The sequence below is a fragment of the Paralichthys olivaceus genome, chromosome 9, assembly GCF_024713975.1.
Source record: "Paralichthys olivaceus isolate ysfri-2021 chromosome 9, ASM2471397v2, whole genome shotgun sequence".
Classification (NCBI taxonomy): Eukaryota; Metazoa; Chordata; class Actinopteri; order Pleuronectiformes; family Paralichthyidae; genus Paralichthys; species Paralichthys olivaceus.
In genome coordinates, this window is record NC_091101.1 from 14,013,230 (window position 1) to 14,036,893 (window position 23,664).

At 41.4% G+C, this 23,664-nt stretch overlaps 1 protein-coding gene across 2 annotated transcripts in view; it reads left to right on the plus strand.

The window, feature by feature from the left end:
* tsc22d3 (TSC22 domain family, member 3) overlaps positions 1–20,676 on the plus strand; it is a 35,944-nt gene extending 15,268 nt beyond the window's left edge. The window contains exons 1-3 of one of the 2 annotated variants that reach the window (XM_020085861.2): positions 17,284–17,724; positions 18,207–18,258; positions 18,903–20,676. In XM_020085861.2, the coding sequence (XP_019941420.1) occupies positions 17,600–17,724; positions 18,207–18,258; positions 18,903–19,190 (465 nt within the window). In that variant the 5' untranslated portion in view covers positions 17,284–17,599 and the 3' untranslated portion in view covers positions 19,191–20,676. Of the gene's footprint in view, positions 1–17,283; positions 17,725–18,206; positions 18,259–18,902 lie in introns of those variants that run through there. The other variant, XM_020085845.2, reaches the window with a different exon arrangement.
* The last annotated feature ends 2,988 nt before the right edge of the window (positions 20,677–23,664 follow it).

Below are 23,664 nucleotides of genomic sequence, written 5' to 3' on the forward strand. Positions count from 1 at the left end.
GCCCTCCTACCTTGTTTGTTTTAACATGAGCAATGGGCAAGTTAGTTCAATTCAAAGACTTATCTTCATAAGTCTTTGTGTAAGTCTAAGTGTAAGTATGCATGTATCTGCGTGTGAGAGTGCATACTGTGAAAGCTGTGCAGTGAGATTTGACACACACAAGAGAGCCCCAGTCTACAGTAAATACTGTTGTGTGTGTGTTTGTGTGTGTGCATGTGTGTGTGGTATGATAAGAAAGACAGAGTGGGTGGTGTGTGTGGGATCATATTTGCTGAGCTCCAATCTACAGTTTTAATCAGATCAATACAATTCCTTGACAAAAGACGTAATTTTTATATAGTGTTATACAATTATTAAAGGATTTTTTATTTTTGTATTGTTGCAACTTTTATTCACATGTTTCTTCATAAAAAAGCCAAAATTACTATCAGATCAAATCTGTTTTACATGTATTTAAAATTTAAAATGACCAAAATGTGTTTTATTGGATTCAGAGAACTATTGTTGAGGATGTAATGAAGCCAGAGTTTTAATCATCTGAACATGGCAACAGGTTAACTTTGATGCAATAAAATACTAAAATCCTCATGTTTTCACATATTTTCTCTCTGGAAACTTTCTTTGTTAAAATTCATATTTTTGATTCAGATTTCCACTTTGTCTGAGACAGTGACAGTCTAATCACCCTCCCCCCACCTGCTGTCACAGACAGAATGAGACGTGCAGCAGGACAGATTACAGACTCAGTCTCTGCTTATTACCTTGATCCAATGATAAGAGGCTAACAAGTTTTGCAGATGTCAGCACTGTTACTCCTCCACAACATCCAGATGGGCAAGTTTCAGGATGTGTCATCTTAAAAACAGGTGGAGGTTTGATCTATTCATTACATAGTATTTATCTTTTTTAGTTATAACACAAATACTTGATCATAGTGTCATTTATGTCGTTGATATTGTTCTTAGAGATAATATTATTCACTTTGAAAGTTTTATCAGATCATGCACAGCAGCAATTTCCTAATCCACCAGAGGATCCATAAATAACTTCTGCATCATTTTAACATTTCCATTTTCACGTCTTTGTCATTTAAGACTTTTGTCTAGCTCACCAACAAGCTCCTCCCCTCGTGTCTCAAGGTAACCAAGTTTTTTGACAGTTTACTTAAAGAACTGGGAGTACAGCCAACACTTCCTATCAGAGGAAACACTGCCTAACAACAGCTGTGAAAGCCCTCTCCTTCCTCCCTCTCTCTCCTCCTCTTCTTTTCTCTTCCTCATTTCTGCATTTTCCTGTTTTGGTGTGAGCTCTCCGCTCAGTCTTTGATACAAAGCAAGGGGCTGTCCTCAGGGCTGCCGAGCGCAGACACAGAGTATCCGGTGAACTGTACTCTGATGAAAGCAGATACCACAGATTCTTGTTATTGTGATCATTTTGGGCGTCAATGGCTTGGAGACTTTTTATTTTCGAAATCCAAACATAATGGGAAATATGTTGTTGTGACTACACCGTGTCCTTTTAGCTTGAACTGAAGATATATTGCCTCAAAATGGGGTTTGCTGTATTTCAGTGTGAAAGGAAATAATCTTGCAACATTTACTTAACTTCCATGAGAGCGTCAGAAAGTGCCTGAACGCAGATCATTTATTATAAATGCTGACACACATACATAAGCTTATGTGTATTTATATGCGTACACATGAGGGTCATGTCTCACAATAGCAGACACCGATGATTGAGTCTAATTTATACTTTCAGCGCTGCAGCTGATAATAGATGCTCTGTTTCTATTTCTTTGTTTTATGATTTTAACAAAGTGGAGGAAGGTTCATGACGGCATCACTGGAAGTTCACCTTTACTCAGGAACACAGCCCAGACATGGGACCACTCACTGTGCACAAGGCTGTTGTTTTCACTGTGACTCCTCCCACCTTGAATTCAGTTACTGTTCGCAATTTCATACATAGAGCGCAGTGTCACACCCTCGTGCATGCTCCCATCACAAGGAAAATGTATGCCACATTAGCAACACCTGTGCCAAAAATAAGCCTGCGAGCACCAGACAACAAGGAATGTGAGACAGGATAATTGCCTCGAGGGAAGATTCCTGGGTTAGGCTGTCCTGAAGGCTGCCAGTCAGAGAAGATTTACAGCTCAGAGACACTGTGAATATTTAAAAAAAAAAAAACGGGAATGACAATAGCTGTTTTAGAAGGAGGCGTGCAGCATGTAAAGAGAAGAAGAAGTAGAAGGAGAAGAGGAGGCGGGGAGCAAACCAAGACAGAACAAACAAAAGACCCCAGAGGACACAGAGAGCAGAACAAATGACTGTGCACAAGGTGGCAGGCAAGACACAGTAGTTGCACGGCCAAATCAGCCATTATATGAATGAAATGTACAAAAGAAAAATAAGGAGCATATACTCATACTATTGCTGTTATGGTTTTATGGGGGGTATCCTTGTAGTAAACACTGGCAGCTGCCTCGCAGGCGCCACACTCCTGCCTTTGTGGTTGGACTATAATTATAGTTTTACAAAGAAAGAACATCACAGTTATTAAACTGGTCTGAAGAAGTCACATACACCAGAAAGCAAACACAATGACTTGGCATTTTTGACTGATTGCGTGCACTGTATGTGTATGTGCGTACAGGTCAGGAGTTATCCAGTGGGTGTGTGAAACTTTGAAACACCCAATTTTGTTTCAGTTCTGCAAATCCTGAAAGAGTTCCTCTCTGCTCAGACAGCTGAACAGACATTAGTTTCATTTACGATTCATATGTTAATTTACTGTAATAACAAAAGGAGACCACATGCTTATATAATACCGTTTTCACATCATGAAAATCTACTGAGATAGATGGAAATCTTACACTGAACCAATATATTGAAAGGACACAAGATCTGAGCTGTATTTACTTGACATGGTCAGTGGTCTTTCCAGAAATGTAAATTCAATAAGCCACTTTGTGCGGTGGCCCAGGAAAGCAAATCACAAAACAATAGCAAAGCACAAAGCACAATGGTAAATAAACAACACAATTATTCCAAAAAACGCACCCATACACTCAGAGACAAACCTTAACAGGAACCTTCACCGTTGGAAGTTAATGCCATTGTGTTTTGTGATTTGTTGTTGTGATTTGGACTTCAGGGTCCCCATAACTTTCTTTGTGCGTATTAAAACAATACAGTTGGCTGTACTGTAGGATAGCTGTAGCATATAGCACCTGTAGCTGTGTTTGATAAACACGATGCCACATTCTTGCTCTTCCATGCAGGAATTCTGTAACAACAAAGCTAAGCCTGGCATATTTCTCCTGTTTCACGATGCGCTGCAGCCTGCTCTTGTGTTTTTACAGTATCCAAGCCAAAGACAATCCTGAATCAGATCGCTGCTCTGCAGAACAACGCCTGAGTGTTTGACCTCCCTGACCTCTCCCAGTCCTCTCTGATTAGATGTGATTGTTTTCCAGGGAACACTTTTGAATAATGTTTTACTAACTAACAATTAATTGCAACTTAAACTCCCCAACGTTCCTCTCTCAGCACCTTGCTGTGACATGAGAATGCTGGAACTCTTGTGATTTGGGCACAAAGATAAGGTGACAGCTAACTGGCTCTCAAACAGTGCTTACTTGGGAAAATCTGTCCATCTTGAAAACAATACAGGGCTTTTACGTGCGCCTCCTCGCTGAGAGGCCAGATCTGATAAGACATTTTACGTCAACCTCAGATATCTTTCCAGCAGATCTCAAATCAAGCCACCATTATTTATTTTTTTACCTTGCACCTTCGAAATAGTTTTTATTCTGATTGATTCCACTGAATGGCATTTAAGAATGTAGTTTGTCACTTCTCCTTAATCCTATCGTCTTGCAAGCGTATTTTTTAAATCTCCTAGAACATTTCTGTCTAAAGTGTCTTTAATGCAGTATAGAGAAGAGCTCAGTCCTACGAAAGGTGTAAAGTTGATAAATGATCTCTCTATTTCAGTGTCGTAAGAATTCGAGCAGTCGCCTGCCAACACTGTAATTCTACACGTCCAGACAGAGAAAAAAACAGTGTGTGCTTGTGCGTGCTTGCTGGTATGCATTTGTGTGTGTGTGTGTGTGTGTTTGAGCTTTTCTGCATACGTCATTGGCCTTTAAAAATTCTCATGCATATATGCATAACAGTTTCTGTGAATGTGGGCCTTCGTGTCTTGATGCAGGTTTATCGTTTTTGCATCCATCCGTTGGTGCCATGCTTGAACGCAAACCTTTACTTGCATGACAGTGCAATTGTTTACCTGTCCGCATGGATGCCAAACAGATACGAGAGAGCTCTGTGGTTTCATAAGTGAACTTTGGACCTCTTGAGGACAAGCTGGAAGCCGGCCAGTGCAAACGGCATTGTTTACCCTGGCCTTTATACAATGACTGGTGCGGCTGTGCTGCTTCGAAACCAGGAAAATGACATCTCTAAAAGACAAGTTTGCCTCATGAACTCAGACCAACCTCGCGTTCAAGTCACTTCAAGTGGAAGTATTTCCTGTTTGTTTCTTGGAGGAGAGCTTGAACCTCAACTTTGCTTTCAAACGATCATCTGCTGTAAAAGCCTCAAATTTAATGGAAAGGTTTGAATTCAATCCTGAACATACGATTCAACTCGATGGTGATCATCCACATGTTTGTATTTTTAAAAGCAGCAAACAAAATATTCCCCTTGAAACTTGTCCCAACCTCAAAGCCTCCTTTGGTTTTGCAGAATGCAAGGTAGACACACCATCAGTGGGATTTTCAGCAACTACAGCACAGCATATCAGTTCACACATTTGCATTCATTACAAAGCAACCTGCCAAATGAGCTGTTGCAGAGAGGTGTTCTCAAGAAGGATCCATCAGGAAAAGACAAGCTCTCTCACACTCACAGTTCAAAGTAGCCTCAAAAACATCATCTCCAAACTCAGTAAATGTCATGTGTTACCCTGATGTTGTAGATGCTTTTATACTCATTTTATTCACATGAAGTTATTGTCTATGTAATGCATTTGTCAGCAAATATCCTGAAGTCAAGTTCTTGTCTGTTCCTTTCTTCTTGACCCTGCTGCATGTCTTCAAATAGACTTTGACCAAACAAACAAAAACAAACCTCTCACATGACCAATCAGTGAAGCTGATTAGACTTACATCTTTGAACGAAGGGCAGGCATTTTGGCCTTTTTGAAGGCAGGATAGGCTGGGGTTCCTGTTAACTCCCAGGGCTGGATATCACTCTGTTCCCAGTTTATTTGGATCATGCAGCAGCTTTTGATACGGATCCTTCCCTTGGCTGAGTCACATCCTGAAATGGCGCGATTGTGTTACACTATAAATCCTGCTGGACTGATATCAATCCCGAGAAACAACACAAGACGGTAGTTGAGGTTGATAAAGATTTTGTATCGCCTCAGAAATGCAGGGAACATTTTAACTGTACTAATCACAAAACTTTTAAAAGGCTCAGACATAACTGTGACTATACTCTAATGAATATAACACACAGCCTGATTTACATGTTCAAACCTTCGGAGACAGGCTGAGTTCATACAAGTCATGTGTTACAGCCACAGCTCAACAGCACAGCAAAGAGGAGGCGAGTGAGTGATTCTTGGTTAATCTATAACCACACGCATCTCCACAATGGAATAAGACTTGTATAAACTATATGTAGAGTGAGAGATGTACTGTTACAAACCACTCACACATACCATGTGAGGAAAGAGCAGCAGTATAGAACACTGCTGAAGATAAGAAAGCACTGCAGTGTTTACTACTCTACTACCAACCCGTTATAATACATTTTAATATAAGTATAAGGAGATTATGGGAACTTGATGATTTATTGAATTCTTTGCATATTCACACAGTTTCAGACCATATCAGGGATTTAACAAAATCCGTCAAGCATCTTCAAGGCTGCATTTACTGCTTTCACGTCATTCTTCTTTAAAGTGCATCACGATTAACACGCATTTCTTCATTAACTTTACTGAATTTAGCAGCGAGAATGATGATGTAATGTGTGCGTTTACAGCCCGAACATATTTGTTTTACAGTTTTAATGCGGGTGGCCGACATCTGGATGTACACTTCAGTGTTTCTCTTGAAGGAGATGTAGCCTCCTTATAATTGCACTTTCTCATTAGCGTTTCTTGAGGCTTTCTTTTAATAAACCACAACATGTTTCCTTTTAAGACGCAGTTGAACGGGGCCCATGCATCTGGCCCCCTCTTCCTCTGTCTCTGCCCATCAGCAGTAGGAAGGCAATCCTCACCATGCACACAGGCTGAGGGAACATTGTGTCCACGATGTTCTCTCAGGCTTCATCCCTCCTCTCTGTTCGCACACTGTACCTCTGTCAGAAGGCACAGACCTATCGCCCTTGTACTTTTGTCACACTCCAAAGTTGAATGGTTTTAATACGTGACATTATTTAGTGGGGAGAGTTATACAATGTGCTGAATATACATGAGTTCCCCAGATACACTACTTCACAGCTGCACTCTGAGTTATATCACAGCCCCCCCCAGAGTGAAAGTAAAAGTGCCATATGAATGGTTTTAAAGCAACTGTACGGCTCGGCAGAATTTATGTGCATATTAACATATGAACACAGTGCAGCTTAATGGCCGACTGCACAGATGCTGTGTCTGTGGCGATCACTCCAAGGTTTCAATAGTGCTGCCTCAATTTCAAACACGAGCAGGGGTAGGATCCCTGGCCTAAAGAGCTGAAGAGTACATTCATATGGAGAAGTGGTCCATGTCCTGTTTCAATTCCTTCTTTGAACCCATGTGAACCTTGATTGAGTGTTTTATTTTTACATTTTCACTGATTATAGACTTAGATATAACACATAGATCTTGATTTAAAAAAATCTGGTGTGAGTATGAATAAAAATGTGGATTTAGTGAATTTAAACGTGGTTATATAAGGGGACTGTTGGGCCTTGGCGGAAGTATGTCTCCATGTGCTATTCTAGTTATACTAATGTAATACATATACATATAATATAATACATATACCTGCAGCAGAACAATTGCATGTTATTTCTGTTATCACTGATGTGTACTTGTTTGAGTCAGAGCATGCTTTACGTAAACGGGAAAAGTGAGTGAATTACGATCGGAGTCATTCCTGTGGTCTTGTTGCAGGAGATTGAGCTGATTTTCTTGGCTTGAAAACATCAGTTTAAGTCAGGCTGATGAAACTTCCTCAGGCTAATATGAGTAACTTAGTAAAAATGCTGCCCTTGTCACTAATATCTATTACATGGAGGCCATGGATATAGCTGAAATGATTTCACAAAAAAGTCCATTCTCATGATACATCAAACAATAGCTATTGTAAACATGATTTATGCTTCTACTGATTGATTTGAGTTGTTCACGCACTTTCCTTCAGCAATGACCGCCAATGACTTGTCTCAAATTCTCCCTGGGAACTGAATCATTGCCCCTTCGTCATCACGCAGGTGACAAAGGATTAGCTTTAATTCTCAGCAGAGAAGCCTGCTGGAGTCTGTGGGAACGATTCAGTGTGCGGACGACACTGACAGCGACGGATAGCGGGGTGCCTATCATCCACTTAAATCCAGACCCTGCTGACAAGGCCAGAAGTGCGTGAGCATGCGAGCGTGTGCAAGCGTCTGGCCGACCGCACACATCGGCATACACACACGGGCAAACAAAAACACGCACAAACACACAAACACACACCGGGGGACGGCTCATCAAGGGCCCAGCTCCCTCCGTGTTGTCCCAGTTGATGGTGACTCAGGTCAAGCAGCTGCAAGGTCAGCTGGATGGGAACATGATGGGAAAAGTGGGGAGATGGAAAGAGGGAGACATGACAGGGAGGACTGGATTGAAAGAATAAAATTAGATACAGGGATGGAAGCTTTGCAAAGAAGATATTTTATATGCAGCTAAGTGAGGAGAGCTTAATCATTGTGATGCTTTCTTGCTAAATCTGAACAAAAGGCCCCACCACAAATTTTACAATTTCTTTTCCAGGATGAACACATCAATCAAATCACTCGCAATTGTTTCTTGTCATCACTCAATCCACTACAAGATGTTCTCCATCACTTTTTCAGATGTTTTTTGATTGTCTCTGTCATTTGCCTTCATGAAAAACTCATGACTCAACTCAGTGGCTATGTCTAAAGATTCTTGGATTCTCAGTAGTCACCAGTCTTCTCAGTGATAGCACTCTTTGCTTATGATAAATGTATGGAGTCAAAACACATCAACTTTTAAACTCCATATTCAGCACATTTCAGGCAACAGTTTTCAGTTTTTTAAAAGTGAAACTTCGAGCTGAAAGTGTTGATGTGGTCGAGCCCATTGATTTTCCTGCAAGACGATTGTGTGTATCGATCAGTTTCACAGCACATGACTATAGATTTCCATTTCTCAGCATCATGACAGTCTTGTGATGGATTATTGAAGCAGCCTGTATCTTATAGCCTGATGTCAGCATTCTGACGCACAACCACACCGATTCAGACAGCTGAGGTACACTCTGCACTGGAGGACCATCAGCAGATGAACACGGACAGATGGCACTGAACTCTGTAACCTTTTGTTCTGTGATGTGATCCACCCAACACAAGCATATATCACAGTTGTCATGCTAAGTGGCAGACATTACCATGCTTTGTGTTTCGTGAAGGTGGCAAAACCTTTATCGTACCTTTCTTTTGTTTCAGAAATATGGAGAGATTTTTTAGAATTCAAACCCGTGTGGTGTTAATTTTTTGTGTGCTTAAATACAGCAGAACTGAAAAAATAATGAACTGCACAAACTGCTCTCACACATGTTTGTGGTAAGCTACGCGACCTGTGACAAGTCAAAGGGCTTTGACATAGCTAATAACAAACATCACTACTGTTTATCACTGCATGGTCAATTGGGTTCACAGCCTTTGACCTTTCATAGAGCCCCCACAGGTTCATTATCGAAATCGTTTAACTGAGAGTTAAATCCCTGCTCCCAGGGCAGACTGTTTTTTATATGTGTGTGTACACATGTTTGCACTAAAACACAGATGGCAATCCTATGGGCTATGGACTAGAACATACTGTTACTTCTTTTTCGGGGGGATGTAGGGTTGGGGGTATGAATACTGCAATGCTTCCTCAACTTACTCCTCTGGGAATTGGCTCTATTTCAGTTTTCACAGTAAATTTAGCCAGAACATTTCCTTGTTAGAACACACGGTACAGCTATACATTATGGCCTGAAGCTATCTGACTTCTGCTGAATCACAGGCCAGTGCCAGATGCTGCGGAGACCCCGAGCTTGTTAACTAGAATATACGGCACAGCCCCATTTGCTTCAGCGCATCTCATTCTGATGTAAATTGCTATTAGTTCCGGTGAAGGCTACTGTAAATAAAATCTACAGCATTTTATGTCTACTGAAATTAAGTGTTGTAATTTCTGGTGATCAAAGCATGAACGTGGGCCGCCGTGTTATCTCAGGAAACTGATTCAAGGCAAGCAAGTTCCCATCTTGTCGTCTTAGTAGTAATGATCAAAGACTAGCATGTCACCCAGGCAGACATAGAAAAGAAGATCCTCTATCAAGGGACTAATCCATGAAATACAATTCTCCACAGATGCTGAAAGGCAGAGATGTGAGTAAACACACCTGCTTGTGATGTCTTCTCATTTCAGCTTCAATTAGAAAAGAAGAAGTGGTGCTGTTTCCAACCATAAAAATCACAATTCAAACCTTTCTGTAGCTAAGAGCAAACCCATGTAGAAGTGGTTCTACAGGTGCCTGTGTCTAACATTAAAGCTGTTTCAGACACAAACTTTGCTGTTCACCTAAGAAGAACGCAGCAGGACATAGTCACAGTCAGACACGTTCAGGAAAACATTCAGGCGATCACTGGTGCCTTGGTAGCACAAGCAGGAGGTAGGACCTTTCATCAAAAGCTCACAAATAGTTTTGCCTTTCCAAGTTGACGTCTTGAAGTCATTCATTTCCTACATATACTGCACCTCTTTTTCAACCTGAGATATTTATATTCTTTATGTTTTTTTCCATCACATGTTAGAAACATCATCAACATATCCAATCGCTCACTTTGATTTTTCATATGGGCTCACTCCTTCTGTAACAATGACTCATACAGTCCCTCCAGACTTCAGTGCATGTCTGAAAACAACAGTTTCACACAGCAGACTGAGTCCTGCTGACTACATTACATATTGTATTTTATGGCCTCTGACTAACAAACAGGCATGAAACCTGATTGTACCATGATTCCATACATACAGGATTTATGACATCTCTGCTTTCATGAAAGCACAAGTTCGTTTTATTTTTGTCTTTACCCCTAATTCATTTGATTCCGATATTCACAGAAATGAATTGGTGTTACTAATAATGACAGGATCAGAACAATAATCATCTTGTTGTGAATTCTAGCTGTTCTTCTGGATGTGTCTATTCATATTTGTACAGACAGTATTGGTCATGTGTGTGAGGGGATAATTGTCAGAGAACATGTAATTACATGGCACCACTAGAAAAACAAAAACAAGTGGTTTGCAAAGAAACAAAGATACACAGTCGCTGTGTTACCCAGTGGTTTCATCAGAGGGGAAAGTTTCAGCTCATGTAAGTCTTATCACTAGCTGGAGGCATAAACATTGTGAAAATACATGTTCAGGTATACATTAAAGTATTTAAAATTAGGTTCTACATAAAGAAAAATAAACTATACATTACAGAAAAAGATGGCTTGTCTTTTAACATAACAAGGCATGAAATTGTAGATGGTAGAAAAGAAAAAACAACCAACTAAATTTGACTGGCAAAGGTAAATACAAAAGGATCAAATGTTTTAATCCTCTTTTTCTCGATGGGTGTAAACATGCTCCGTCCAAGTCACCTCTTCCCTCCACAGCTAGTTTATTAAGTTAGTCAGAGTGGGGTATAATAAATCACATAACCAAATGGCACCTATCAAATTATGAAGTTACTTTAAATTTGCTCCAATTAACATTTATAAGTCTAAACGTATACAACAAACTAACATTTCAAACTGACACTGACTGAAGCTTTTTCTGGTGTTGACAGTTGGGCTCGACGCTCCCTCCCTGCACTCATTACATCACATTTGTCCCATCATGCTAAACTTAAGTCATAAACAAACAAGAAGGGCACTAAAAGAGCGAATAACTCCACCAAGGCCAACGCCCCATCTTGCCATGTTTTCAAGAAAGCGGGGGGAAAAGTCCTGGCAACACCCATTTTTTCCAGATCTGGATTGACTGGACTCTTCCTTGGGTCATGCCCCCGACAGACAGACGGCAGAGAAAACATAACCTCCTTAAGGTAACAATTAGTTGCAACATTATTACCAATGTGGTGAGAACTATGAATATACAAATATTACAAGCCAAAGGCAACATGCAGAAACTGGTTTTATCTGTCATGCAACTCCAAACTGTCTGTGCATCACATTCTGTGTAGCGTGTCAAATATCTAAACCCTCCACTTGCCAGCAAAATGGATTAAATTGAGACAGAGATGTAAAGCATTCATGCGGAACTGCCAAACAAGAAAGCAGTATGTAAGTAATCGTGGCAACAGCAGCTTACGTTTCTCTGTTACACCTTTACCTGCAGCAATAGGTCTCCAAATCAGTGGTACATTAATTACAGCCATGATGACAAAGAGGCTTACTGAAAGGGGCGAACCCACTTAATCAGAATCTCAAAAGTGTTCTGGGGATTGTGCGTGCCACACACGTAATCTGAAGCATTACATAAGAAAGCACTGAGCTAATTCATCCGCTTAATTGGCTTAAAGTTAAAAATCTTAAATTGTTGTGTAACAGTATCTCCATGTAGCGTAGTGGGTGGTCGTATAAGTGAGTGAAGAATATGATATTTGCTCTTGTTTGGCCGCCCCAGGTGTCTTGGAAAGTCTGCTGCAAGACAAGGTCATTATAAGGAGGACAAGTTTGTTTTACATCATGAACCAACTATGATTTACTACCCACATTATCAGTGATTAAACAAGGTACACAGTGGTGTAGTGGTGCCTGGAGAATTCAGTATACTCAGCCCGTCCAGCAAAAGATAAAAGCTGTGTGATATAAACAGTGACATGAAAGACTAAACTTGCATATTTAGTTCACCCAGAAATGGGCAAATTATCATCTAATTTCTGATGCAGATTTTATATCAATACTACCCTGGGAAAGAATTGGCTTGCAGGACAAAATGTATACATGCACGGCTCCCATGTGCAAGTATACCTGCGTATACTCTGCACTACACTACTGAAGGTATGTAGATATGCAGAATGACTGTTCCCTTCAGGCAAAGTAAAGGCATTTTCACACCTACTTTGTTTGGTCTAGACTGTCAGATTTTTCAGTGGAGTCTGCAATAACAGAAGTGAAATGTGCCTCAGAGTATTCTTCATGCCTCAGTGTATTCTTCACGTCTGATGATATAGTGTTTGAACGACAAGGATGATTTTTTTCTGGTATAATATAATTATATTACAGTGGCAACAAAATTACCAAGGAACATGTTTATTCATTTTCTCCACTCAAACAGAATGACTAGATTCTTCTATGCACTTTATTCAAAAAACGTTAGTACATACAGTAGCCAACTTGACAATGTGCCAATGTCAGAGGTGTGCCTATCTAAAATTAGGACGTATATGTATGATAAACAAAAGTCGAATAGCGTGCTCCCTAAATTGCAATGTGAAACCCAAACTAACTGGATCAAATGTAAACAATGTAACAAAGACATAATCCTGGTTTGGACCATGGACCAGACTTAAAGATGTGAAAATAAGTGAGAGATTTTTAGCCTTGTCTGTCTGACACAAGTGCAATGTGGGGATGAACCATTTCAGGAAACGATCATTTGCATTGTGACTCTGGGGCCATTGTGTTCCACTGAATTGGAGACACATCATCCAATGCCAGTCTGAGCATGGCACTCACAGTTATGGCTGCATATCCAGAGGTATCGCCAGAGCTCAATTGTTCCTTTGTGCTGCAAGAACACATTAGTTGAGAACAAACAACAGTAGGACAGTGGACGAGCAGTCAAAGGACTCCTGCCTCTATAACGGGCGTCCATTTGGAAGCCAAGATGGGACACTCTCAGACACGTCTCGCTCATGTTGCCTCTGCCGAGCCTCGGCTGCCTTCTCCAAGGACGGTATGCACCCTCCGGCTGGCTGAGCCGCACCACAGATTCTGCTGTCACCACCAGCACTTCAGCTATCCAGAGAGAGCCATAAGCTACTCGCCCCCTTACTCACCAAGTCTGTTCAAGAGGCTAGATCGGCGGTAAGTGGGGGCAGCAGAGGGTAGCAGCCAGGAGAGTTTGTCTTGTGTGTAAGTGGGTGTTGGATGTGACAGTGAGTCGTGACAGTGACATATGTGCACATTAAAGACGGTTCAGGAGAGGATGGATGGTAACGGCTGTGTGTCAGTGTCTAAATGATATAGAGCTGTGGGTGCTGTATTTGTCATGAAATATGACTCGTCCTGCAGCTCCACTTAGACTGAATGGTCACGTTTTGAATCATGTGAGGCCGAAATCTGTTTTATTGCCAACAGGAAGTGAAGCTGTAACCTGTTCTTTATCTTCATTTCTCTAATGTAAATAGTATTTGGAAATCTATATGTCATTATTAGGCATTGTGATTGCAGTGTTAATGAGCTGATTGCCTCAGTGACTGCCTCTGGTTGTCCTGATGTATGGAGAGTGTTCAGTATTCATTGGTTGTAATCGGTCGTGTTGCCCTCACATACAGCTTCCTCTCTGAGCCGCTCTCTGGCTGCAGCGTATGGCCCCACTTTCATACACACCCTGCATTCCTAATTGTGAGTGTGCAGATGGGACGTACGCCGCAAATTTTGGCAATCTTAATCCAATAGAAGTGTTTTAATCTTTTTGGACTTGTTCGTCGCTTGTTCTCATTGGGCTGTATTGTTTAGATTTTATATCTGGTGTCTCAAAAACCTCAAAAGCCTTGCTAAACAAAACCTGGGAGGCCGGCAGCATGTCTCAGCCTCGTTCGTCTTCAGCTTTTGGTGCAGATGAATCACAGTGTTATATAATGCGGTTGGCTTGTGCCGGGGACATCTGATGGAAACCGCGGCCTAGCTTTACAGTGACTCACTGGGTTTGCCACTTGCCAAACATTGTCAGGCATTAAGTGTTCCACAGAAATATGAAGGGTGCTATATCTTGAAAAGGTAGCATAGGTCAATATCTGTCACTGTGTGTAAATATCTTTTAGTTGTTAGGATTTGTATTGACGCAGTTGTAGACATGTGAAGAAAGCAGAAAGGTTATGACTGCCCTCATCTTGGTGCGTGTGGCTCATCTCGTGTGTTTCAGTGGAACGGTACAGGACGACTCCCCACTATCTGCAGTTATGTGTCTCAGCTGAGCCACAGGTAATTGTTGTGACTCGTCCCTCCTAAATGGGACTATCACAGCGGGGCAAGGTAACTCAGCCCCTTATCACCAGCAGGGCCTGATATTAAACCTGGCAGCTATACTGTCACAGCATGGAATGCGAGACGACAGCCACCACGGGCCCTAATACCCAGTCAATCTGCTATTTGCTTAGCCTTGTTAGGCCTACCAAAATTCAGCCCTTCCACTCTGAACATTTTGTCACGTAACACAACTCCCTTTTCTCCAGAAGACCTTGTCCATGCACTGACGACATCTAGTTCAGTACACAGAGAACAGAAGGGCCTTGGGTCATTTATTATAATTTGAAATGCGTTTCCATTTTTCCGATCTTGCTGTCTCACAGAAAATTTGCATGGAAAACCAATTTCCCACTATATTGTCAGTTAAAATGTGCGGACTCAAGAATACTAATGTCTTTTGTTATTATAAGAAGACAGAGCTATTATTCTTCATAGGATACAACTGAAGAAATGTGGATTTTATGAACTATGAATAAACCAAATTATGCTTGAACACTAGTGTTGGATGTGAGGTCCATGCATTCAGAAGAAAGTTCCATTAATTTTCTTTTTATGATGAGCTGATAATGTTCTACAAATCGCTGGTGATTCGGAAGAAAAATGATGTTGCGCCAGTGGCTCCCTAACAGAGATTTAAGTGGCTTATTATCAGTATCGAATCAGATAATTGGAACAACAAAAGGGAACATAATGTGACAGCTGAGACATGCTGGGAAATGACATTACAGCTATTAAAACCTGCACGGACACCTCAGTGAAAACAAGTTGTGTTGCTCAATAACAGCCACTGTCAGTATGTGGTAGAAAATGGTGTACACAGAGAGAGAGAGAAAAAGAGAGATAACAGCAGGTATGTTTTCCTCCTTCTGCTTCTTCTGTGGTCGGCCATTCACCACAAATTGTTTATTACATTTTGCATGAGGTAAGAATGTACTCCCGTCACATGTGGCAACATGCAAGTCCAAAAGACTATATGAAGTGCGAGGGGTCACACGGCGGGGAACAGTGCCTCAGTTTTTTTAGCCAGACTGAGTCCTGAATGCCAGTTGAGTATAGTTATACTAAATATAGCCCAACTGTGGTGGTATACACAAAAAAAACCTGTCTGTGTTACCTTAAAGTACCCTTGACTATGTTGTGGCTTACAAATGAGGGTGAAGTGCAGTGCAATAAAAACTAAGGTAAAGTAACGAGTCAGTGATAAGAACAGCATTGCATAAGTACATATATAAATAAATAAACAACTAAATGTCATTAAGTGCCCTTTGAGAATTTTCCATACGTTTTCCAAGCAAGATAAAAAAAACCTGTCTTTTTCCAGAACTGTGAACTTATGGAGCAGGAAAAAAAGGTTTATGGAAAATTACTTGCGGTAAACACATGAGTCCAGGAACACAGCTGAACAGTGTCCACTGCAGGGGCTGTGGTGTATTCTACTGTTTCACCACGAGAGACCGATAGAGTACAGATGTATACTGCATGGGAAATTTACAGTGAAAGTAGATGGAAAAGTACCTGTGTGCAGCAGCAGAAGTCCACCTATGTGCACATGGGCACCGTGCATGATATTCCGTCACAGCATGTTCTGTGACATATCTGCACAACAAGCATGGGGACAATAGCATGTTGTCATCATTAGAATAACAGTAGCCAGTTGCAGTTAGCAGAATAATTCAGTTTTCAGTAGGAAAATAAAGACACTTTTAAGATACTAGTCACAGACACATACTCTGAAATCTTAGTTTAGATAAAAATCAAATGAGACAAAAACCTTGTGATATGCAACATTTGATTTCATTTAGCTCTTGTATTTATCAGCAACACAAGTGAGATATTAGATTCACTGGTTATACATGTTCTGTTGGTTGTGATGTTATGATGATGTTGTTTATTGCCTTGGGTTCTGGGTCTGGGGGTTAAATGCAGAGAAAGAGGAGAAGTTCAGAAGCAGGGCATGTGCAGTGATATGTTCAAGTGCTCCTCTAAAGCTCGGTTTTTCAAAGAGCGCTATTGTTTACAAAAACAAAATTGCAATCCAATATAAAATGTTCCAGTGACTTTTGTCTTGTTTATAAATGAACTGAATTCAGATGCGTATTTGGCACTGCAATGCAGAATAAACACGACAGGTGACTTACGATACTGGATTGATAGGATAAGAGCTGATGTTATCGATTAGATAAGGTTTGATAAATATTAATCATAATATAACAATGTAAGCCTATCAACTCACTTTTGAATCTACAATCAGTGTTTTTGCAGTGGTGAGTTTATTTTGATATTTTGATACATAATAAAAGTATTATTAATTCTGCAAACTACAGTAGTTTGTGTTACATAAATGCTCTCAATGATTCTTTTCATAATAATAACATCTTTTTTATTTGGCACTTCTAAACTTCTCAAAACAAAGTTCCAAACTGCTTCACGATTGAAAACACAGAAGTAAAAATATTTAAAACAGCATAAAAACGTGGTACACAGTGGTAAAAGACAGAACTGTCAACATGCTGGTGCACTTGATTGTATGATACTAGGCTCTTTTAGTTACTGAATTCTTATTCAAATGTAAGTGAGTCTTATCTAACAAATAATAAATAAACAATCCCCTAAGCAGTGAGATAAATATTACATTTTCATAAAACAGAAACATTTGGGCTCCGTGAATACTTGACCATTGGTACCTGTCCCTTGTTATCCCTCCCTCTGGCTTTATTATGTAAACGTTGACGCGCGTAAAAAAGGTTAATGTCAGAAAGTCCGATTTTTTCCTAAGGCACGGGAAGGCAGCACCACCCGCTCCCTGTTTCACTAATGTAGGCGCGCGTCAGGTGACGTCACGAAGGCGGCTGCCCATATAGCGGTCCGCGGCAGGAAACGCGTGCAGACAGTCGCTCGTTCACGCCGGCGAAGCTTCCACAGCAGACTCAGCACTGGGCTCCACAGCAGCGGCTCAGTGCATCGCAACCACCCGAAACCCGAACGCACTAAACCCGGATCCACAGCGAGGAAAACCACCGGCCGCAATCGTGGCGAGAAGCGTGATCCAAGCGAGCGTGGTCCTCAACATGAGCACGGAGATGTTCGCTAAAAGCCCAATGGAGGTGGCCGTGTACCAGCTGCACAACTTCTCCATCTCCTTCTTCTCCTCGCTGCTCGGAGGAGACGTCGTGTCGGTCAAACTAGACAACAGGTAAACACGAGTCAGGGCTGCGCTTTCAAAACAGCGATTTCCTTCATACATGTGTAATAACTCGAACCCGTGGGCCTGAGCTCGAACCCACGGGGTGAAATAGTCGTGCACAGTGCGAAGTGGTGTTTGTCTTTCCTGTGAAGTCTCTGTCTTTGTACTTTGATCATGTAGCTGCCCAGTGGAGACTCACTTGGTCACAGCCTCATGCTCCGTGTGCCACACTGAAACCTGAATAACAGCATAACGGTCTAATGGTCAACATGCAGCTGATTCTCAACAACAACAACAACAATAATAATAATATTAATATTAATGATGAAGCGGATAAAAGCTGGATACAGTTTTCCTTTCAGTTTCACTGTCTGATTCCAGGAAACACCAACATTGGTAGTTTGGAAATAAGTTGCGCAACTGGAACTCAACATGAGTTGTGTCTCTGAACTATTAATTTATGTTCTTTCTTTTTTCTTCTTTTCCTGCAGTGCCTCTGGTGCTAGCGTTGTGGCCATTGACAACAAGATAGAACAGGCGATGGTGAGTTGAGATAAAACAAACACACGCACACACACAAAATCAGCAGACAAATACATGTGTATGTGTTCCATGAAACTGTAAGTGCATGTCTTTATAATCAAAGTGCTGTCCAGGCTCAGTTGAATGACTTCTACAATGCACAATTAGCATTTAGCAGTGAGCTAATACTTCTAGTCATATGGATTCATGGCAACTAGTGCAAGTATCAAATGTTAGCATATTAGATGGCCTGTTTGGACACTAGATGTTGTGCATCAGCACTTAAAGAGCGAACATAAACCACTGACTAAAGCATTCTGCACCAAACCAGCTCTGTGTGCATGCAGAGGGAAGTCTAAGTCATGTGAAGGCAGCACAGGCAGTTTGCTTTATTCATGTGATAAAGAGGAAAATGTGTTGGAGTTGGGGCAGGAAGTAAAAAATAATAAAAATACTTAATGCAGCACAGTTGTATCAAGTGTAGTTTGTTGTTTACATTATGTCAAAAGAGATCAATGCAAGTAAACAGACAAAATAATCGTTGCCTTCCCAAAGCAAACTTTCCTTGTAAAGCTCATCTTTGTTTTGGCATCTGATGTGAAACCAAGCAGATTTCTTGGTTTTTGAATCCAAACTGATCCATCTCTTCTTCTGTGTCATATCAGGATCTTGTCAAGAACCACCTGATGTATGCGGTGCGCGAGGAAGTGGAGATCCTCAAAGAGCAGATCAAGGAGCTGGCGGAGAAGAACAACCAGCTCGAGAGGGAGAACTACCTGCTGAAGAACCTGGCCAGTCCAGAACAGCTGGAGAAGTTCCAGTCTCGCATTCCGACAGATGTGCTGTTACCGCTGGATAACCAGAGCGCCCAGGTGACAGCGGACCACCACCAGCACCAGCAGCAACAGCAGCAGCAGCACACCTGCAACCACAGCGCTGGCTCTGCTGTATAAGTGGCTCTGCCTTGGGGCGGGCAGAGCCACTGTCTCTTTACAGTAATGGACCTCCATTTTGAATGAAAGTGTTACAAATTCGCCGCTGAGAAGCCTTTCGACAGTGAAGGTGAAGCATCAGGGCTGTAAATGATCGATGGGACACAAAAGAACTGCTGACACTGACGAGCACAAAACAGAACTTGGGACGCTCTGACCGGTGCGGTGTCAGGCCCGTCCTCTGATTCCGTCCAGCTCTTTGTCGTTAGTCTCTCTTTTGTAGACAAAAGCGCTGAGAAATAGAGAGTGGTCTGACTTCGTCACCGCTGAGCGCTTGCTTTGAGACAGAGGGAGGGTGGGGGGGGCATTCCCTGCCTGGCAGAACCCTTCCAGCCATCACCCTTTTGCACTAGAGAGAAGAGAAGGGGTGAGGAGGAGGAGGAGGAGGGTGTTGAGTGGGCTGGACCTGCAGGTGCCACGTTGGGAAAGTGTGTGTGAGACGGGGAAAGTTTGCTCCCCGCTCACCTAGAGGAGTCCCATGTGAGACGTTCCTCCAAGTCTTGTGGAAGAAGAAGAAGTAGAAGAAGAAGAGAGCCCCATCATGCAGATTTGTCCGGTCACGAAAAAATTTCAAAGGACTCTCCCTGCCACAGCATTTCAGCCACATAACATTCGGACTTTATCCTGTACCTACAATGTGTTACTCATTTGTTCATGCCTAAAAAGAATAATCACCAGGATGAGCTGACGCGGAGGTGGACGCAGCGGAAGCTGCCAGTCACAGCTGGTGGACGCTGCAGTGGACTGATCAGTGTGCTGTAATCATTCAGCACGTGTAATCTTGTACTGTCTGCAGTTGGGGCTTGCTGCTTATGGGGGAAATTAATCCTGCTATATCTTCTGTTTTTGTTTGTGATTCGAAACAAAAATCAGTTGTTGTAATATAGGAGCATTGTACAGTGGTCTTAAAAGATGTTTTATATATATATAAATATATATAGATATATAAAGTAGGGCTCGACAGGCATATCTGCCCACCTTGTTTGCCTCGTTCTTAAAAGTAAAAGGAAAACTACATTGTACATAAAGTTGAAACGTCATGAGGTAAAAACGTAGTGGAGATGGCGAGAAAGTGGAGCCCTGCTTTCCTCGCTGCAGATGCACTCCTACATTTTTAACATTTGCTCGGATGCCGACTTGAAAACGATGGCATCACAACAGTGCCTGTCCGTAGTGAGAGGATTTGAACTCTGCTGTCGTTGTTTTTCTAGCTACCAAAGACTTTGTCTGTTTGTTTGTTTTTCAACAACAGAAATGGAGCAAAACCAGGACCATGTGTGAAACTTCACAGGGAGAAGTTGTGTTCGTAGCTAGTACTAAAGTTTCTATGTGTTTTGTAAAGATAACGGTGTTGTTGCTGTACAGTATCCTGGAAAAATGGTTGCTCACTGAAGTGTTTGGATACAGCTGCACATTTTGCAATAAACCTTGTGTTTACATAATGCAATACGTTGACACACTGTGTTTTGTTCACTGCATGCATGACACAAACCATTGTTGGATCAAGATTTTGATTCCAACAAAAGAGATTCAGCGTTTAAAGTAAAGTAAATGACACGTACGGGCAACAAACAGGGAAATGGAAATAAATCCCTATCAAACATGTAATTTTACAGTAACATGAAAATTCAGTGTCTGGGTAGGATAAGAGCTGAAGTAAACAATGAATCTATAGTTTGAAGTCCAATAAACAATGATGGAATTGGAGTTATATTTATTTTTAGGACACTTTTGAGCTTTTGAGTTCATCCTTAACAACCATATGTGACGTGTCACTGATAGAAATTGTGCTGTTGTCTAATACACTGAACCACAGGCATGAGAGCATCAGACTGGTCTTTCCCTTATGAAGGTCTCATTAAAGGTCATATATTCTATGCAATGGAGAAATGTATTCAGTGGAAACCAAGGCAGGGAAAAGAGATGAGACATCTGCGACAACACCCAGGATGACTTCATTTACTGCTACTGTTCATCACGCCTTCACAATCCCTCTCATTTTAATTTTAGAGAAAACATATCATGCGCTCCTTGAAGTAACCTTGCTTTGTTACAAGTTTGTGCAGCTCCACCAGGACTTGTCTTCCTGGGTGATGATCTGTGAGCCTTTGTTTGTGTTTACAAAGTTAGTATGACGAGCATGTGATCTGTGAATCTCGGCTCAGAGCTGCAGCAAGCCACAAGGCCCCGTACATCAGAGAGAAGTATTTTCAATTTAGCACAACGGCTCCTCAGCAAGAAGAATCTTATTGTTTTCTAAGAGAAAACAATGTTTATTAGATGGTAAACAACTTTTTTCCCCAAAGTCAAAAACAGGGTGGCCACTAATCATAGTGAGGTAATAATAGTTGGTTGCAAGTGGACTGGAATCTACCAGAGGGGGAAAAAACTGTTTGTCCTCGGAGCATTTCCCCTCAGACAGATTGGCAGCCAGTCAGTGCAGCTTGTGTGTAACCAGATATGTTCTGGCTTTCCTGGTGCGGAGAGCAGTCTCACATGAATCTCTCATAGAGGAGAGAGAGAGAGAGAGAGACTGAGCTCCGGCCCAGAACCACCATCACAGATCAAATGGCACCAGAGTAAACACAGTGTCTTCCCCAGTACTCTCATTCACACATGGAACTGCGGCCTCTCTCCCCTGGTGGTTTTTGTGTCAAAGCAGCCGACTCTATATGTGAAACCTGATTGATGCGGTTTCTCTAAAATGCTCTCTGCATTTAATTAGCAGAAGGCGGGATGTGCAGCACATCGACTGAGGAGGATGTGTTTAATGTGGCAGAGAGCAGAGGGACAGGTGTTTATTGGCTCTTTTTGCACAAGATAATTAGAGATGGTCTTTATGCTTCCTGTACACATAACTGAACTACCTCGTGGAGGTCGATGGAAAGAGGCCGCAGGGTCAGCCGCTGCAGTTGAATCATACCTAATGCTAATGGCTAATGCAGTCTCAAACAGTGGAAAATCCATCTGGCAGTAGCACACCAAGGACTCCAGAAAGTCACAAAAAAGCCTGAAGACAATAAGGAATCTGGCTTGATTCAGTATTTACAATTTCTTTTAGAAGTTTTAAGTTATTCTATTTCAAGACTGGTTTGACCACACTATGTTATCGAACGACTTTAGTGCATGCAGCTTTTTTTAAATTAGAAACTGATTCGCTGTTAATCTCTAGTTTACATGGAAGTCACATCAGAAAAATACTTCTGTGGACGTTTTTGTGTCTATGCCAGCATCATGTTTTCTGTTGAGGCTTCTTCATTGGCCTTTTTGTTTATTTGTTCCCTCCAGGCATCCCTGATAAAAGCAAAATGATAAATGGACTGTATTTATATTTTTCTTATCCACCACCTAAAGGGCTTTACAGGACATATCACACTCACCCACTCACACACACATCCATACAGTGCTTCTATTCACAGCACTTTTTGTCTCACATATTGAATGGCATGCACACTGGAGGAGCCAGGGATCAATCCACCAACCTTCTGGTTAGTGAACAACCCGCTCTACCTCCTAAACCACAGCCAGAGAGAAGTTTAAGACTTTTTATGAATTAAAATGTGAAGATGCTCCATTGCAGACGTGATTCTGACATCACTGTAACATGTGTGGATGTAAAACATGTCATCCATCCATTCTTCTAACCGAGATGTTCAAGATTACACAACCTGATTTTCAGCTTGTTCTCTGTGTGGAAATCATGTATCAAACATTGATCTCACCTCTGGTTAAAAGCTCACTAGATTGTGTGTAGGAGGTGTTTACATTCCTTTATTCGTTAATGAGTAAACACTTGCATCCAGTTCTGGGTTCCGCCGAACTCTCTTAAAACTCACGAAAACACATTGAGAAGTTGAGTCAAAGCATCGGTGACTCAACGTCCTTTTCCATAAAAAAGTACAGTTAATTATTACAAGAGCGGGAGGGGCCGGAATTAAAAACTTTAGATTGGAGATTGCTTGAAACCAGGAAGCCAAGAGAAGAGTTTGTGTTGGATTACTGGTGTTATGCTTGAAAAAAAAAGAACATCTGTTTCAGATGGAAATTCATGGATTGAGCTGGAATAAGCAGGCGCTGCAGCCACGGTGCGGTTTGGTTTTGCATGCAGGGGGAATGAGTCAGTCTGCCTGTTTCTCATGCAGACTTACATGTGCATTGTCTGAATGTCAGCACATTCATCATGTCAACAAAGAACATTGAAGTTGAACAAAAAAAGCTTTTAGCTTTATGTCACACGGTTATGCAGCATCATGCACGGCATGTTTCTTGTAGCATGAACAAGGAGACACTGTTTTCTTTTGACTTCAAAAGAAAAGCTAATCCAAAGTGTTGCTGAAAAATGGTTATGCAATGTAATTATGTCATTACTATATATTAACATGATTATTATAGCTTCAGTGACACAAAGACATTTTACAACTTAAATACGACTTGG